This window comes from Thamnophis elegans, chromosome Z, assembly GCF_009769535.1.
Source record: "Thamnophis elegans isolate rThaEle1 chromosome Z, rThaEle1.pri, whole genome shotgun sequence".
NCBI lineage: Eukaryota > Metazoa > Chordata > Lepidosauria > Squamata > Colubridae > Thamnophis > Thamnophis elegans.
In genome coordinates, this window is record NC_045558.1 from 74,584,599 (window position 1) to 74,603,153 (window position 18,555).

General features: G+C 36.1%; 1 protein-coding gene across 1 annotated transcript in view; it reads left to right on the forward strand.

Annotated features, from left to right (window-relative positions):
* Positions 1-18,555, forward strand: part of HECW1 (HECT, C2 and WW domain containing E3 ubiquitin protein ligase 1) — a 169,866-nt gene that overhangs the window by 107,767 nt on the left and 43,544 nt on the right. Inside the window, 9 exon segments of the mRNA XM_032237319.1 lie at positions 2,585-2,739; positions 5,556-5,685; positions 7,916-8,037; positions 14,812-14,881; positions 14,884-14,913; positions 14,916-14,995; positions 15,293-15,338; positions 15,341-15,426; positions 17,242-17,347. Of these exon segments, the coding sequence (XP_032093210.1) occupies positions 2,585-2,739; positions 5,556-5,685; positions 7,916-8,037; positions 14,812-14,881; positions 14,884-14,913; positions 14,916-14,995; positions 15,293-15,338; positions 15,341-15,426; positions 17,242-17,347 (825 nt within the window).

Sequence of the window (18,555 nt, forward strand, 5' to 3'; positions counted from 1 at the left end):
GTTTCAGCAATATAATCTGTCATGACTGTCATTACTCCGATCATATCCTTCTTTGCCTGAGCAATTTTAGCATCAAATTGATCATTAAATCCGATATCAGTTGATTAATTTCCTGTCTGAAATCATTAAGCGTTTTGAGAAGAAATTCTTGTGTTAACAAATCTCCCGTGGAGGGTGTAGGAGGCAAGGGTAGCGGCTTCATAGCAGTTTTTGGAGATATGTTATTAAGGAAGCGCTTCTGTTTAGATTTGGGAGCCATTCCAGAGTAAAAATAAAAGACAAGCAATCAAGCGAGCCAAAAATCAAAGTCTCTGCCCCTCAGTTAATCTTTTAGCAATTAGTACGGAGAAGCCTTCAGGAGGGTAGGGCTGACTAAGTACGTCACATCAAACACAAAAGCTATGAGATCGCCATCTTGTGACGCAGCTAAAAAAGAAAGGGAGCCTTTTGCGAAATTGAAGCTGGTATTTTAGATAGTAATAGAAGAAATTCCTCAGGAATGGTCCCCGCCCGGATTGACTTTTAAATAGCTTAGCTTTGTCCTGGGGGGGGGCAATCTGCCTAGGGCTGCAAAAAAGGCAGCGCGGAAAACTGGCCGGAGTAAGGGCTCAGCTAATGTTGAACCTCTTCTCCATTCACAGCAAAAAAAAGCTATGAATTACAAAGAGATCCTAACGACTGACCTTCTCCCTGCCCCTTTCTGCCAGAAAGGGGAGATATCTATAGATCTTATAAGATATATGAACCAGAATCCTGACAGGAGCTTCGTTGAGCTCCCGACGGCGGCAGACTCCTCCCCCCGAAGCCCTGGTTAAGAGGTTTCTTAAGGGAGCTGCCAACCTCCATCCCACTCCTGTCCACAGGTTCCCCACATGGGACTTGCCCTTAGTTTTCTTAGAGCGCTCACCAGAGTTCCCTTTGAACCCCTGAGTACGGTTTATCTCAGACTCCTACCCCTGAAAGTTGCCTTTCTGGTCGCTGTGACATCTGCATGGCGTATTTTCGAGTTAGGGGCCCTATCATCAAAGGACGACCTTTGCCAATTCCACCAGGATAGGGTGGTCCTCCATTTGAACCCTATGTTCTCCCGAAGGTCAACTCTCCCTTCCACAAGGCACAAGAAATTGTCCTGCTTAACTTTTGCCCCTCACCCTCTCATGAGAGAGAACGCCTGTGGCACCGACTGGATGTCGTGCCTGGCGTATTTATCTCATGGCAGCGGTTTGCAGATCAGAGGCTCTCTTCATTTCTTTTCAGCCCGGGTCCTTGGGAGCCAGGGTGTCTTCTGCCACAATTGGCAGGTGGTCACAACAGGCTATTGTTTCTGCCTGTGAGGCTTCAGGTCAGGTTCCCCAATCAGGGATCATGGCCCATTCCACTTGGAGCGCCGCCACTATGGCGGCGTGGGCTACCAGAGCCCCCTTCAAGGACATTTGCCAGGTAGCCACGTGGTCATCTCCAGCCCCATTTATCCGTCACTACCTGCTAGACGTCTTTGCATCGGCAGATGCGCCCTTTGGATGCATGGTTCTCCAACAGGTAGCATCCGCCCCTCTCTCAGGATCTTGATGGCCTGTCCTGGGACTGAGCTTGCATATCCTATTATTGGCTTTTGTTATGTATATTTTCATCCATCATTAAAAAATAACATTCAATTTTTTATAAAATATTCTTACAAACAAATGGAAACGTTACAAATAAGGCAAAATTTGAAGTAAATTGATTTTTTTGGATTTCCTATTTCTTTGAGAATATTAGCTCTTAAAATGTATATTTAATATACATTTTTATTTTTATTTTATTATAATTATTTACTGAGATATTAACCCTAATTTGGAAACTATATGGCAATATATAAATTTTAGTGAGAGATACATATGTATGAGGTCTTCCTTGATCATTTCATTATCCAGAACAGCTCCATTGGAATGGAGAACATGTATTATTTCTAATACTGAGGGATTTCAACTTTCCTAAGACTTAACAACTGTAGACAATTGTATTCTAAATGTAGATTTTCCATTTTAGCTTCTGACTTTATGATGGAGAATGGATTAGGAAATCCAAGGACCAAAATTGTAGAAATGATTTTAGATTATTTCTCATTTCCCCCAATGAGATTAGCTATGCTGACTAGTTCACTTGATATATCCCTAATTCAAACCTTTGAAATGATAATTGGCCTAACTTGGGGCTTTATTAATGATTACTTTAGATCACAATAATTGCACAATCAGAACTGGGAAGGGTGGGAGTACAAATGCAATTTGGGAATGTAGTAAACATTCTTAAATATTTGCATGTTACTTATTAATCATATATATGCTGTCATACATCATACATCTTACCAAGATGGCTTAAGATTATAAGCTTCTACACTGATTGTAATGTTTTTGATAGAATCTCTGCTTAATAGATCAATACGCTTTTTCATTTAGTTTATGTAAATATGTTTGCGTAACTTTATAAATTTAGGGCAAATACGACATCTATAGGCTACATTTTCAATATCAATATTTTGGATATTCCAATTAAAATTAATTTTTTTTTCTTTCCCCCAACACTCCCTCCCCCCAAATGTAAGACTGGGAAGCTCGAATAGACAGTCATGGACGAGTATTTTATGTGGATCACATAAACCGAACCACAACTTGGCAACGACCTACAGCTGCAGCTACTCCTGATGGAATACGCAGATCTGGATCAATCCAACAAATGGAGCAACTCAATCGGCGGTAAGTTTTTGGGCCAAAATAATAGGCAAAAGAAAAAAGAAAAAAATATTTATGTTCATTTCTGTTCCTTAGCAGACAGTAACTTACAGAGGAAATACACAATATATTTGCCCAATAAGGCTCATTAAACATATCTTGCTATAACTGAAGAGATATAATATTGTGTCTGTGTATTAAAAATGATTATATAAAATGTTGTTTTGTTCAGTGAATCTGATCAAAGTTTTATAAATGTCTAATATTTGGCAGACAGTTTTCATTTATTTTGTGCCAACATAAATGCCCAAGGTTAGTCACTGAGTGCAGACGTAAATGTCTCAATGGATAAAGTATACAATAGTGTTCCAAAAACAACTTCAATTCAAATGGCTCTTAACATAATTCTCATTTCTGCAAACTGGAATCAAGACTAACTTCTAGCCAAAAAAGTCAAGTAACATATAAAATTGTAAAATAATTTATGAATTTAAAGCAAAAAAAAAAAAGTAAATGTAGCTTATCAAACATCTAAATTAATTAAACGTTGTTCATTACAAAAGGTTATACCCTTCTTTCCAATTAGGGAAAATATTCAAGATTATTAAAATCCCACTCACTCAAGTTAAGAAATCAATATAAGTAGGTACATTTTATTTTAACTGTTTATTCTGCCTAAAACACAGAATAAGATGTACTTAAACAGTACTGCAGGCAACTTCTGCTGATTGCTGGCTGCCTGAAATTTGGCAGTTCGAGTCTCACAGGCTCAAGATTGACTCAACCTTCCATCCTTCTGAGATCAGTAAAATTAGGACCCAAATTGTCGGGGGCAATATGCTGACTCTGTAAACCACTTAGTGAGGACTCTAAAGCACTGTGAAGTGGTGCATAAGTCTAAGTGCTATTGCTATTTAATTTAATTTAATTTAAATGTTCCATGCCTTTTGGAAGGCAAAAATCAAATGCAGGTGGAAGGCTTTAAGAAGGCATTTTTATTACTTATCATAGTCCCATGGAAGTTACATGAATTCAGACATCTGTGAGCCTTATAAAATTATTCTCTGTAAAAGATCTGAACAAGATTATATGAGTCTTCAGCTTATGTCTTTCTGGTGTCTCTGTTCTGATAGTTCTGTAGATTTTTTTCCAGCCAAATGCTGTAAGATTCAAAACAGTTATATATTACAACAGTAGTATAGAATTTGCAAGCCTGTTGGGTAAATACTACAACATAATTGCTTATTATCATTTACTCTTGCCTATATTTTTAAATATGGTCTGCTTGAAGTTTTAACTATTAAAACTAAAAAAACTCCTGCTGAAACTTATTTTGATTTTTTTTTATTATTTGCCATCAAATCTGTGTCAATTTTTAGTGATTGCCTAGGAGTTCTCCAGAAAGAATTGTCTCCAAATACCCCTTCAGATCTTCCAATATTTCACATTTGCTGCTGTAATCAAATTCACCAGGGACATGCAGTCAGGGGCGGCAGGGCCTCACCACTGTCATCATGAAAAAGAAAAACAAATTTAAAAGGAAAAAGGCTGAGGTAGTTGCTGCCAGAGTCACAGTGGATGACTATGCTTAGTGCTTAACTGCAGGAGGAGGCGAGAGAATCATGTGCCTCCTTTACTCTATCTTTATGATCACTTGAGCAGAGTTAAGCAAGGGTTAAAAGGTGAAAAATTCCTTATGCAAAGGAGGCACGTGGTTCTCTTGCTCCTCCTGCAGAGGGCACTTTTTTAGAGGCTTTTTTTAAACAGTTAAGCAGAGTCATCCATTGGAGGCTCTGGCAGCAGCAGCTTTTGCCTTTTTCTTTTTACATTTTTTATATTTTCATCATGGCAGACAAGAGGAGAGTTGAAATCCTCTGTGACACAGCTGGAAAAGGTATGTGGGTCCTGGGTCGGAGAGAGGGGGGAGGAATTCAAAATTATTGTAATTTGTAAGTAATTGTAATTTGTATTATTATAAGTAATTTGTGTTTGTGTGTGTGTGTGTTTACCCACCTCTGTGGTGCATGTGCTGGCATTTTATTTTTAATTTTTTTAAAGCCATGCTGCTGGGGTGGCCGGAATGCGTGTCGGCACCTAAAGTGCCAACACGCCTTCTGGCCATACAGCGGGTCCCGCTGTATGGCCGGGGCGGTGGCATGCACTTTAAAGTGCCAGCGTGCCTTCCGGCCATAAAGCGGGACGTGTCCCGCTGTATGGCCGAGGCGGCGGCATGCACTTTAAAGTGCCGGTGCGCCTTCCAGCCATAAAGCGGGACGTGTTGGGGCTTCGGGGGCGGCTGGTGCTGGCAGAGTCAGGGCGGCTTTTGCCCACTTGCCTCACTGGCCATGAACCTCACCACATGTCACTGAAATTCACTCACCTTGATCTAGTTATCCTTTTCTCTTTCACACTGTTGTTGATATCTACAGCTAGTTAGATTTTTACTTAATGGTTCTATTCCTTCCAAAGTATTACTTTCGTTCTGAAAAATAAAATGGAGCAAATTATCAGCAGCATTGGCTTTATATTTAATTGACCAAAAAGCCTTGTTTGATAAAGTTAACTTGGCAATTAACATGGCATTTTAAATGATCGTACACATTTTAAAATTCTTTTATTATTATTTTTAATTGATTATGGATTATACTTAGTTTGAATTCTATGCCTTTAACTGTATATTTTATATTACTGTATTATTTGAACAAAAAGGCAATAATTTCAATCAGTTAAAATTCTCACTCCAGCTGAATTTTAAATGTAGACACACAGACACATTGGAAAGTTTCTTTCCTAATTTCAGATGATTAATATATTTCTGTTTCTTTCCTTTTTCCAAAATCCAAGATATCAAATATACAGCGAACTATTGCTACAGACAGAACAGAAGAGGATGCTACTGTCAGCAATCGTGTGGAAAGACTCCTTCCTGGAGGAAGCAGTGATTCTGAAACAGATCCTTCCCAGGCAAATACAGGTAAGACATTTTGTGTGGCCAAATGGTATTTTCACTTTGCATTAAAAATACAATATTTTTCACTTAAAATGTTAAATAAATTACATTTAAACATAATAACTACTCCATTTAAGAGGAGGAAAGAGCAACTTTGGGCAAAGGCTTAAATTCTTAGCAGTAACTCTATCATTTTCAATTTGCAAGTGGGCAATTCTGAGGTGGTCATCATCATTATAGAAATCATTTCTAAATAGACATAGACAGTTCCATTGCATGTTAGAAAATCAAAAAGTGTATCAACTAGTATTAGACCAAACACTTTGTAAGTAATAAAAGCTGGTTTTGGCTTAGTTTTTGTGTTTTAAGTTTTAAGTTCTGTTGCAATGAATGTGTCACTTTCTGTACACTGTGATTACAATGTTTGGCATTAGAGAAAATGTAATATCTCCTCAAAGAGTGTACTCATTACATCTCTGTTTACCCTGCAGCATATTGTGTCTGCTTTTATTGCAAAAACCATGGTTAAATTCTTGTTTCTTTGATATTTTTTTATAACCAAATAGAGGTTATATGCATGTGTGAATGTCAAAAATTAGAATTGTTCTTTGAAAAAAAGACTTCTGAAGTGGAAATATTTTTCAGTTCAAGAGAAGATGGTCCATAGATGTGATTGTCTCCCACAACAAACTCAGATTATTTTCAAGTGGTGCCTTTTTCTAATACCTAATAAGGGTCTGCAAGTTCTAGTAACAAATCAAGAAGCAAAGGGAAAAAATGGGACTAAGGTCAAATTAATGACAACAGATATAGGAAACAGCCTTAGAATTAATAATGATGATACTGAAGTTCCTTTTAGGATCAACACTAATGAAAACTAATATTTGATTAGAAGAACAATGGTCTTGGAAAAGAAATTCAATATGCAGGCTATATGTTCAAATCATGAAGGCAGTATATTCCCTGTGCACTATGAAATTGGAATTTGGGTTTTGAAAAAGCAGGAAATACGATAGCACTTAGACTTATATATCACTTCATAGTGCTTTATAGCCCTTTCTAAGCAATTTATAGAATCAGCACATTGCCCGCAACAATCTGGTTACTCATTTTAATGACCTTGGAAGGATGGAAGGATGAGTCAACCTTGAACTGATGAGAATCAACTCCTGGAAGTGAGCTGAATTAGCCTGCAATACTGCATTCTATCACTGGGCACCATGGCTCCTATAATGAGATCTTTTAAAATTTGGTGTTGGATTTCTGAGAATATTATAGTTAATAAAAACAAAAACAAACAAATGGATCATTTAACAAATCAAGGCAGAGTTCTCTTGAGATACACATTACCAAGGTCAAATCATTATATTTCGATACTGTGCAAAGAACTAGTTTTATGAATATGTCTATAATGCTGGAAAGCACTGATGAAAGGAGAATAAGAGAACAACAAGCAGCAAAGTAAATGTACTCAACTATACCTGAAATTGCTGCACTCTTGGTAGAAGGTTGTCTTGGGAAAATATGCATCTATACTTGGTCATTAAGAATTACTTATTGATTTGGTGGCATATGATGTGGAGAGACCTAGCCCATATCAATAGCCAAGAATCGGAAACAAGCGAATGGATAACAACAACATCATCATCATCAACATCCCCATGGCACATGGTATCTACTGATCTTATTTTAAAACTGTATTTTTAAGATATAATTTCTAAGTATATCAGCAATCTTTGGAATGTCTTTTAGTAACTTTTATATATTTTTAATTGTTGTGGAATAGAAATATAGTATTGGTGTGGAATTAAGACTGTGAATATTATCCAAAAATATATGTTCATTTTACCGATATTGATATACTAAGTGTTCAATAGAGTTTTTTAAAAAGCTTGTTGAAATATAAATTAGAGACCCAAGGTAGCTTTCAGATAGTTGTATACATTTTGTTCTGTTAATCTTCTAACAATTAATTAAACACTGTTAATCTTTAACAGTAATTGGTAATATTGTATTAAATAAAAATGTACTACATTGAAAATTATTTTTAAAGATAAGTTAGTATAGTAAGAAAACACAGGCCCTAACTATTGGAAAAGAGTGGTAATAATAAACATTTTAAGCAATACATTGGGGAGTGCAGAAGGATTATGCAGGAAATCATTCAGAGAATAAGAGAGAGCAAAAGATACGAAGACTGGAATGATATAAATATCTTTTTGTTATAATTTATACATTTACCATTTTATTTCAGAAATTGGAAGAGAAATATCTGTTTCACCAGTGAATTCTCAAAAAATCACTTTATTGCTGCAGTCACCAGCTGTAAAGTTCATTACCAATCCTGAATTTTTCACACTGCTGCATGCAAATTATGTAAGTATTTGATTCTCTGAAATACAGGTTGGTGACTTACTTTAGTGATATCTTCTAGGGAGTGTTTTATTTCTCACATGCATCATTCTTAATTAAGCAAATGATTTATGAAAGGGTAATGTGTCTTACATTATTGTTCTATGTGGTATTTATGCCCATAGAAGATCTAAATTAGACATATACAAATATTAGCTAAATGAATACTCAAACAAAAAATAAAGGGTTTAGAAGCAAGTCTAGGTACTCTTGAGGCTCAACCCAAAAAAACAAGAAAGTCCATTCAAAAGAAGATTCAATCAAATTGAACACAATAAGGAACAAACAACTACTAGAAGAAATAAACTTTTAGATCAGTGGTTCTCAACCTGTGGTTCGGGATCCCTTTGGAGGTTGAATGACCCTTTCACAGGGGTCAGGAAAACACATATTTTCGATGGTCTTAGGAACCGAGACATCAATTTTATGGTTGGGGGTCACCACAACATGAGGAACTGTATTAAAGGGTCGCAGCATTGGGAAGGTGAGAACCACTGCTTTAGATGAATTTTTAGAGATAGGCAACTGGCAACATGTCACTCATAGAACAAAAAACCCTAAAGAACAATGTCCCTGCTCTCTAGTGCAGTCCAATCCAATACAGCCAGCTGGGGCTGAGTAATTGATTTCATATCCTACACCTTGGAGCAAAGCATGTAGACATCTGGAGAAGGGTCATAATCAAATGTTCCAGTGACATGAAGCCCAGACTTCCCCAAGGGAATAAAAAGGTGTTTGTTGGTGATAGGAGATTCATTTTTCAGAAGAATGGAATCAATTTGTAGAGCAGACAATCAGTCCAAGGAGGTATGTTGTTTCCCAAGAACAAAATCAAAGATGTGATTGAAAGCCTTACTAAAATAATTAAATCTGTGGATTATTAACTTTTTCTTCTCTTTCATGTAGAGACAAATGATACAACAAAGAACTTGAAAACAATATTAAGAAACTATGAGCTTCTTGGCATGAAAGCCAAAGAGTTAGAAACATAGTTTTTTTTCCATCTGTATATCCAGTGAGAGATTGGGGATTTTAGAAGTAAACCATTGGCTTAAGAGATGGTGCCATTGAGACAACTTCAAATTCCTAGGTGACATCTATATTATTTACAAGATGGGGGATAGGCTTCATCTTACAAAAAACAGGAAGAATCTATTTGGAAAATGACGGGTTAGCTTATCAACAGGGCTTTAATCTAAAACTGAGGGGAAGGATAACCAATCTGTAGGATCTTTGGGAGATAATCCCAAGCAAAATTCCAAGACAACCAATCAAAAATTAGTTGGGGAGTGGTGGGAAGGAAGGGGAACTTGGATACAAAACAGGAGATGTAGAAAGCAAATTGACTCAGCAAAGGACTCAAATGCCTGTTCACTATTGCTCAGAAGTTTGAGGAGAAAACAGAGTGAACTTGTCCATGAGGGCAGATATAATATAGTTATCATTACTGAAAGATATGGTGGATGAACTGCTGGAATGTATTTTTGGAAGGATATAATTTGTTTAAAGAACAGTCCTAAAAAGAGGACATGGAGTTTCACCCAGCTCATCTTTTGTTAGGTCTTAATTTTTTACTTGCATAAAAAATCACTACACCTCTACAGACATTCATAAAACTAAGGATGAAAGCCTCGTTGAATCCATATGGGTTGATATAAAAGAGGGGGGGAGGAAATGGCATTGCTGTAAGTGTATACCAGAGGCCACCCAAACAGACAGAGGAAATGCTGATCTTTAGCTACAGTTGCATGAAGTACACCAAAATAGTAATGGAGGACTTTACCCTGAGACAAGAATTGTTTTGTTTGTTTTGAAGTTTCAATTGATACATTCTAACTTTCTTCAGCTTTATCTTTAATTGTAAGCCTGTTTAGGCGCCGAGGTGGCGCAGTGGTTAAATGCAGCACTGCAGGCTACTTCAGCTGACTGCAGTTCTGCAGTTCGGCTGTTCAAATCTCACCGGCTCAAGGTTGACTCAGCCTTCCATCCTTCCGAGGTGGGTAAAATGAGGACCCGGATTGTTGTTGGGGCAATATGCTGACTCTGTAAACTGCTTAGAGAGGGCTGAAAACCCTATGAAGCGGTATATAAGTCTAACTGCTTTTGCTATTAAAGGGTATTTTTAAAGGTATTTTGTAAGTTCATGACAAGTAACTATACTGAGAAGTGTCAGATTGTCTGTCCTTGGTATTATAGACATTGCAGGAATAAATGATTGGACTGGGTTAGGTTCATCTCTATCTGGTTTTTTTCACCTGAATCAGCCACACTAGAAAGTTGTTTTGCAGCAATCCAGAAAATAAAGCTTACAAACTTTTTTTTGTTTCAACACTGTGTATTTATTGTTTAATAAGTACTCATCTGCAATGTTAGCACTATTTACAACAACATATGGCTGGTTATCTTTGACATTGATCCAAGATGAAGTCACAGTGTGTCACTAACAGTTATAAAGTACAGCATTTTTTCTGGTTGTTGAAACATTAACAGTATGTGACTTAGTCATGAATGTTAGCATATTCTATACAATATGCATTTTGTACTCGGAAGGGAAATAGTTTTATATAAGCATAGTTTACACAGAAATAATCTACTAATATACGTCTGTGTAAAACATAGAAGAAAGTAATATTTCTCTAATCCTGAAACAAGAATCTCAAATTTCAAATCCTAGATTATTTCTGATATCTTTTATTGTATTATTGAATAAAAAAACTTCATGCATGGCACAAAAACTTCTACAAAAATAGAAAAATGCATCACAATATGCACGTTTATTTTCCCCAAAATCTGTGACATAAAAGGGAGCAACGTAGTATATTTAAGACTTATTTGTGCCAGACTATTGTAGGGCCTAACACCTCACTTTCCTCAATAAGGAATACTTACTATGAGTTTTGGATTATATTTTTCATAGCCTATTATTATTAGTCATATAGAGTGAGTTGAAAACAGGGAATACACATTTGCCTATTTCCATCCTACAGTAAGTAATTACATGTGCTAGTACGTATTTTGGAATCATTTGCAACATGCAAGCTGTTCTGTGATAAAAAGTGTGAAATCTTGAAAAAAAATTGATAAGACATTTCCCAGAAAATAAAAATTGAGAACAGTAGTAAAGAATATCTATTTTGATAGATACGTATACTTTGCTTATACTGACTACATAGAAATAAAGGACACAGGTTAAACAAATTGTTCTAATATTCTCTAATTAGAATATTATAATGCTTCATGAGGGATTGTCTTTCCTTAAAATTCATTTTCTGTTTATTGAGGTATTTGCATTTATTCTGTGATGAGTATGATTCTGACTAATATCAATAGCTTTCATCAACAGGAATTTAATTTTCTTGTTGTAAAACAACCTTTTTTTAAACCTCCAATCCACCAAAGAAAGCAAAATGACCGAACTAATCATCTTTCATTCAGATTCTATCTATAAAATAAGAATGCAACATGTATTCAAGCTTAATGTCACAACCCTGAATTACGGAATGGGACTGTTCTCTTCATACCCTTTGCTGCCCCTTTTTTTTGCGCCCAGAGTTCGCCCCCCAGCCATCACCTCTACCATTTTGACTCTGCTGTTAGGCCCACCAGGTATTCTCACCGGCCAATGGGACCCAGCCTCTTCAGTCCCAGAACCCTTCATCAGGGGCCATTCAGCAAAATACTGTGAAATACTGTTCACCCTGGGCTTTTGGGCTCACGTGACAGTTCACCACCAGCCAATTGGAGGAAGGGAAGGGAGAAAAAGAGAGGTAGAGGAGAGTGTTCCACCTGGACTTTCCTCTCCGGAGGTGGGAAAATCCTTTGTATCCCCCCCCCCCCCCGAAATACACAACAGCCACATGAAAGTTAAAATCATGACTTTCTACTTGTCACAATTCCTCAGTTCTTTCTTTTATTTTTATGCCGAAGCTCTTAATATTTTAATTACTTTAGTCATATAATCTAACTACATTATAAACTCAGTCATATACCCTAACATAAACAGATTCCCTTTCTGGCAGTGTTTATCTTTTGTTATTCCTGATGGCCTATTAACACCACAAAAGGTGTGAGGATTACTCTGGTAATTTGTGTTACTTGCCAATTCCCGAAGGGAATGGGGGGTGCATTTATAAAAGAAAGAAAAGGACCCATGAATGATCCAGATTCCAATGCAGGAAGGATACAGCTGACCGCAGGCACATGCTTTCGCAGAGGCACATGTGCCACAAATGCCCAACAACCAAATGCTCAAAAGGAAAACACCTTTATAGCAGCCAACACATATACATATTACAATAGAATAATTTCCTATACATAACAAGTTTCTACTCGTGATAATTACTTATTATTTTTTATTTATTACCATTTCCTTCATTTTTTTCCTGTTCTCAAATGATAGAATTCTTTCTATCATGATGAATGAGGGATGCATATTTAACAGGGATAGTTTGGAGGACCATGATATTGCAGGCTTATATGAGGGAGGGAAGAAGAACAGCTCCAAAAATAAAATAAGCAATACAAAAGAGGTACTTTGAGGTCAACACTCCAAAATATCAGACTCCATTCAGATAGAAGCAAATTCTCCAAAGGCAGACTATCAGGACAAACAAACAAACAGTGACATAGGATGGAGCACTTAGACTCCAACATCAAAGAGGGAGGTACAAAAAACAGCTTCAAAAATAACAGCTCAACAGCTTCAAAATAAAACGAACTTAATAGGGTGTTTGAGTCAAATCAAAATCTCCCTACAATAATAAACAAGTATTTTTATTTCCTTGACGAACTTTTTTATGAATCTGTCTGGCATCTGTTTATAGAAAGCTATAAAAAGGATTATTTAATGCTGTAGAATGACCAGAATTAAACTAATGATCTCCAAATAGTTACACTCCCGATATTAATCAATAATTAATATTAAAAATTAATTGGATTAATATTCAATCAAAAAAACCATCAGTGGAACAACTTTCCAGTGTTTGTGAATGCTCCAACACTGAAAGTTTTTAAGAAGATAATGGATAACCATTTGTCTGAAGTGGTGTAGTGTTTCCTGCCTAGGCAGGGGGTTGGACTAGAAGACCTTCAAGGTCCCTTCCAACTCTGTTTCTATATATCTACAAACAAAATTAAAAAGCAGATAACCCATTTACAAAAATGACTGATTCTATGTGACTATATGTTAATCAAGTATTTTTATAAGGTTGTCTTGAACACAAGGTGGGAACCTGTTACCTATAGATGGGTCTTGTGTCGTTATAGTATATATGTATTACTATAGCAAAAAATATAGCAAGTGATACAATTAATCAGCACACCAGAATCCTAAGCATAGGCAATAAAAGAAATGTATTCAATAGAGGCCTTATTGATATTGTAGTGGGACAATGAATTGTCTATAGAACATATAAAGAAGCTCACACCTAAGAATATTAATATTTGTCTGAATGTATTCTAATAATTAATGTTAGAACTTTACCCCATATTTCATCTGAAATTTGATCTGAATTTATGAACTTTCTTGCCAAATGTTTAGTAATTATTTTCCAATCCTAGGGTTTGTTCTGGTAACTGAATTTTTAGCTACTCTGCAATTGGCTATAGTACTAATCATAGTGTGTGAGCAACGTGGTACATTATTTATGGTCTCAAACAAGCATGTGCAAAATATTGGATTCATTAACTTTCATATAGGACAAAAGAGCTTGGTTAGCTTGCCTAGCACTTAGGATAGGAGTAGAAAACCCATGATCTTCTGAATTTTGGTCAGTGATCAGTGCCATTCTGCTTTGTAGCTGAACCATATTGTCTAGATTGCTGAGAGTGTTGCTAGGAGGACCACAAGTTCCACTCCTCAAGCTTGTAAACTGCTATGTTATCTGTTACTATTCTAACCTAAAAATTAGAAAAATGAAAAGAAGAAAGAATATAATGAACGAGCAAAGGCTGATAATTATAGGATTCAAAGAAGAATATTTATTAGTATATTAATAATGACAATTGCAAAGAACCCTAAAAAATATGAATTCAGAGAGGATTCAGGCATGGGTATGAGAAGGAATTGCACTGATAACTCGGATGACTATGTAGCAGGACTTGGAGGGAGGAAATGGAACTACAGGTGGTCCTCAACTTATGACCACAATGGAACCCAAAATTATGTTGCTAAGTGAAAAAATTGTTAACTGGGTTTTTCTCCATTTTATAACTTTTCTTGCCATGTTTGTTAACTGAATCACTGCAGTTGTTAAATTAATAACAGGGTTGTTAACTAATCTGGGTTCACTTAACTGGGTCATTGACTTTGCTTGTCAGAAGGTTACAAAAGAAGATCGCCTGACCCCAAGATTCTGCAACCCTCATAAATGTGAGACAGTAATCAAGCATCCGAACGTAAATCACATGACCAAGGGGATGCGCAACAGTCATAAGTGTGAAAATGGTCATAAGTCCCTTTTTTCAGTGACTTAAGTGAACTGTTGTAAGTCAAGAACTACCTGTATACTTGTTCTAACCATAGCCCTCCTGGAACTTTGGTTTCTGTTGGAAAAACAGTTGAGACTGTTGTTAGGAAGACCTTTGCCAGATTGGTATTGCTATTCATTGCTGCTGTAGGTAATTACTATATTAAAAAGGCACACATAATTAGTATGTTGGGGTTTTTTTTTTGGCAAAGTGTATCAGTTATTTTGCAACAATGCATTTGAATTCCCCCACTTTTTTTCTTTATATCAGAGTGCCTATCGAGTTTTCACCAATAGCACCTGCTTAAAACATATGATTCTGAAAATCCGGAGAGATGCTCGGAATTTGAGCGGTATCAGCATAATAGGGACCTAGTAATTTCATCAACATGTTTGCTGATACACGGTTGGAACTCCCGCGAGGATGGGAAATCAAAACCGATCAACAAGGCAAGGTACAAGAATGAAATGAAGTTAATATTTAATTCTGTGTAACAAAAATACATACATACAGCTCTCTTCATGCAGTATTTCATTAAGGAACATATACCTTAAAATAATTATCTGTATTGCTTTTCTTTCTTTTAATATAAGTAGTTCTTCAGTCTACTTTCAACACATTAGTCACAATGTGTTTAGCCATTTAATTTCTTAAAGTAAAAATATCAGTTAGAAATCATGTTAAAACCTTTATACCAACTTGGTAGCTCTCTTAATATTAATTTCTCATTCTTACTATTCTTCTATTGCAGTCTTTCTTTGTTGACCATAACAGTCGTGCTACCACTTTCATTGACCCCGAATTCCACTTCAGAATGGCCGTCTACCCAATCACTTGACTCATAGGCAGCATCTTCAGAGACTCCGTAGTTACAGCGCTGGAGAGGTACATAAATATGGGCTATAGAAACCTAAGAATTTCTTCAGATTCATTTTAGTAAAAGCAGATGCTAATTTTTATCATGAGCTTTAAATAGTACTGATATGTCACTTTTTCTAAAGAAATTACAACTGATTATTTGCTTATCTCTGGGAAATTAATCTGCAGGATGTTAGTAGTAGTTTTTTACATGGGTTTATACAATCTGACCAGTTTATATAGTTGTTAGATTTAAACCTGTAAAAAAACCAGGGAAACTGGAAATAATATTTGTTACAACATTTGCATACTGCTGATTCTATATGGATTCTTGGTGGATTGTATCTAATACCAATAAACATAAAATATTTTTAAAAGACATAATATTCTACAAACATACAATAAAGCTTCAATTCAGCTCAGTCATATCAAATGGGAATTACTGTCTGGAACAGCTTCATTTTGACTACCTTCCTAATATCCATCATGTATGATACCATCTGAATTTTTGGGAGTGAAGTCTTTTATTGGAATACAATGTATAATTAGAAAAATATTTTTTTCACTTCCCCACCCAAAGTTTCTTATAGTAGATGTCCTCTTAAAATTTTTAATTGTGAAGTGCATTCTTTATAGATCAAGTTTAAAATGGCCAGTCCTACAATTATCTAGGTGTCACTTCATATAGAGTTTCATATGTGACCAGGGGTTTGATTAGTAGCCTATTGATAGGCAGTACTGTGCCACATAAGAAATGTTATATTAATCCAATATGTCTCATCCAGTAAAAGACTGCCTACTGCAATTATGTGCTTGATTGTAGCTTCTGCAGGGAGCCTCATATAGAGTACAGTTTATTGTCAATCATAGAAATAATGAGATGATTTATTAATGCCATTGCCTCCCTCTTCTGATTTGGAATGGGACAATTTACAACAGCTGCCTGGCCCTACCTGCTTTATTCTGTCCCAACAGTCCTGCTGATCCGCCACAGGCATTCTTCCCCTCCTCCACTCCTTCCCCACCACTCCTCCCCTGCCACATGGCCCTGGGCAGTTTGCCATGGGACATGTATTCATCTCTTTTCTCTGATCCTTGCCTTCTGAAATCCCTGGGCCTCAATTTAATTTGCTTTCTGCTGGGCACATTAGTGGCGCCACTATGGCTGAAGTTTATTTCTGTACAAATTATATTCAAGAACAGAGAACTGTGAATAGGACCCTGTGTCAGCTGTCCGTAATGGGATTAAAGCACTTTGGACCAATGACAAAAATTCTTAGGTCGCTTTGTGTGCAGCCTTCTATCGCCTGAATATGCCTCCAAGAGAAGAGGAGGTTCAAGTAGCTGGGCCTGCCCTAGTGCTACACATAAAAGGATATTTAGTTATTTATGTATGGATATTTCATTCTTTCATAAGAAGCATGAAATATAAATAAATAATTGCACTTTCTACCCTACTACCCCTAATCCAGTCATTCTATTCAATACACATGATAGTTAAGAATATTATTCTTTAGATTATTGTATGCAGTCATTCTCACTAGACAGAGAAGAGATATGGTAATGTCATGCCTACATCCTAATTCTACTGGAAGATATTGTCATGACATTTTCTGAATCAGTAAAATTAGAAAAAAAAAATACAAGACTGTAGCCTAAGGTGGGATAATGATTTTTAATATTCTCATGCACTCAAACAACAAAATACTAGTTTCATTTTTTCAACGTTTTTCTAGTTTGCATATTCTGTCTTGGCTATGATTTTTTTATAAATACCATTTTTTTAAAAATCAATTCAACTTTTTACTTTAAATACTCACAATATAGGAATTCTTATTTCAGGCATCAGAAGTCTCTCGAAACAGAGGAGTTTCTTTGTTGACTAGGCCAGCCAATAGCCTAGTAGCAGCAATTCGAAATCAGCATCATCATGAATCCTTGCCTCTTGGTATGTATCACTGCTTTTTAAGCGAGTTCAGATAATATTTACTAAATTTTCTTAGCTAAAATAAAAGGCTCACTGCAATTCTGCTGTTATTTTTTCATTTAAGAAATATGGCTTCATTTAATGGATGAATGCGTTATTGCAACAGTTAATCCCTCTGGGTACAGAATCACAGCAAAGAAAGAGTTCATCAACAAGCAATAAAACTGCTGCTTCATTGGAATTGTATCTTTGCATCCTCTTGGCTTTAGAAATAACACAATTAACCAGGTTTACCAGTGTTGTTGATTATCTAATTTAGCTATTGGTAAATCACTTCAATATATCGCATTCATGTATTAATGCCATTATGTGTAAGCATTTTTTCTGGTTTATACTTCACAACATATGAAAACAAAAAGTATTAAATTCATAAAAGCATAGGGAGCACATCTACAAATATAGTATACATAAAAAACAGAATATGACAAGGCAAGGAAAAATGTTAAATACATAGTTATTTCAGATGGGCTGGGATGGGCTTCCTTAGGAACACCCTTATGGAATTTAAAGAGATTTTTTCTTTTGTTGTTTTCAGAACAGCAAATCATGGATGTGCTAAAGAATAGCCCCAAAAGTGAGCCTAATTTTTTTTCTTAGTAGAACACACACCTATTTTATTCTCATTGGCTATCTTTGCATAATATAAGCCAAATATTTCAAAAAGTTGTGGGACAGCTGAAGCAATTGCAGTACTTCCAATGTGCCTCTTATAATTGACTTTTCAAGTCTGGAAAAAAGATTGATGCAAAATACTAAAGGCCTGAAACATCAGCATATTTTTCCCATATTAGAGAAACAAGCAGCAGCTTTCCCTCTTTTGCAAGAAGGTCAAACAGTCCCTGCCTGAAGAAATTTACTGACAATGGAATGCTAAGGTACACACATCCAGCTTCCCTTTCAGATTCTAAAGTCTGGATCTTTTCAGGATCTTATTAACCATATGTATTGAAAGGAAAAAAGGAATTAGTTTTCAGAATCCAGGATATTGGCTGTGTGCACTTCAGTAATCAAGTAATAAGTAAACTAATTCAGGTAAAGATTCTTTGATCCTTTTGCTCACTCAGGTTAAGCCTGGGGAGTTTGCTCTTTGAAACAATTTGGGGGACAGGGCTTGTCTGGAAACATGGGGGTATTCAGATCAATTATAATGGAGGAATGTACAGAAATTC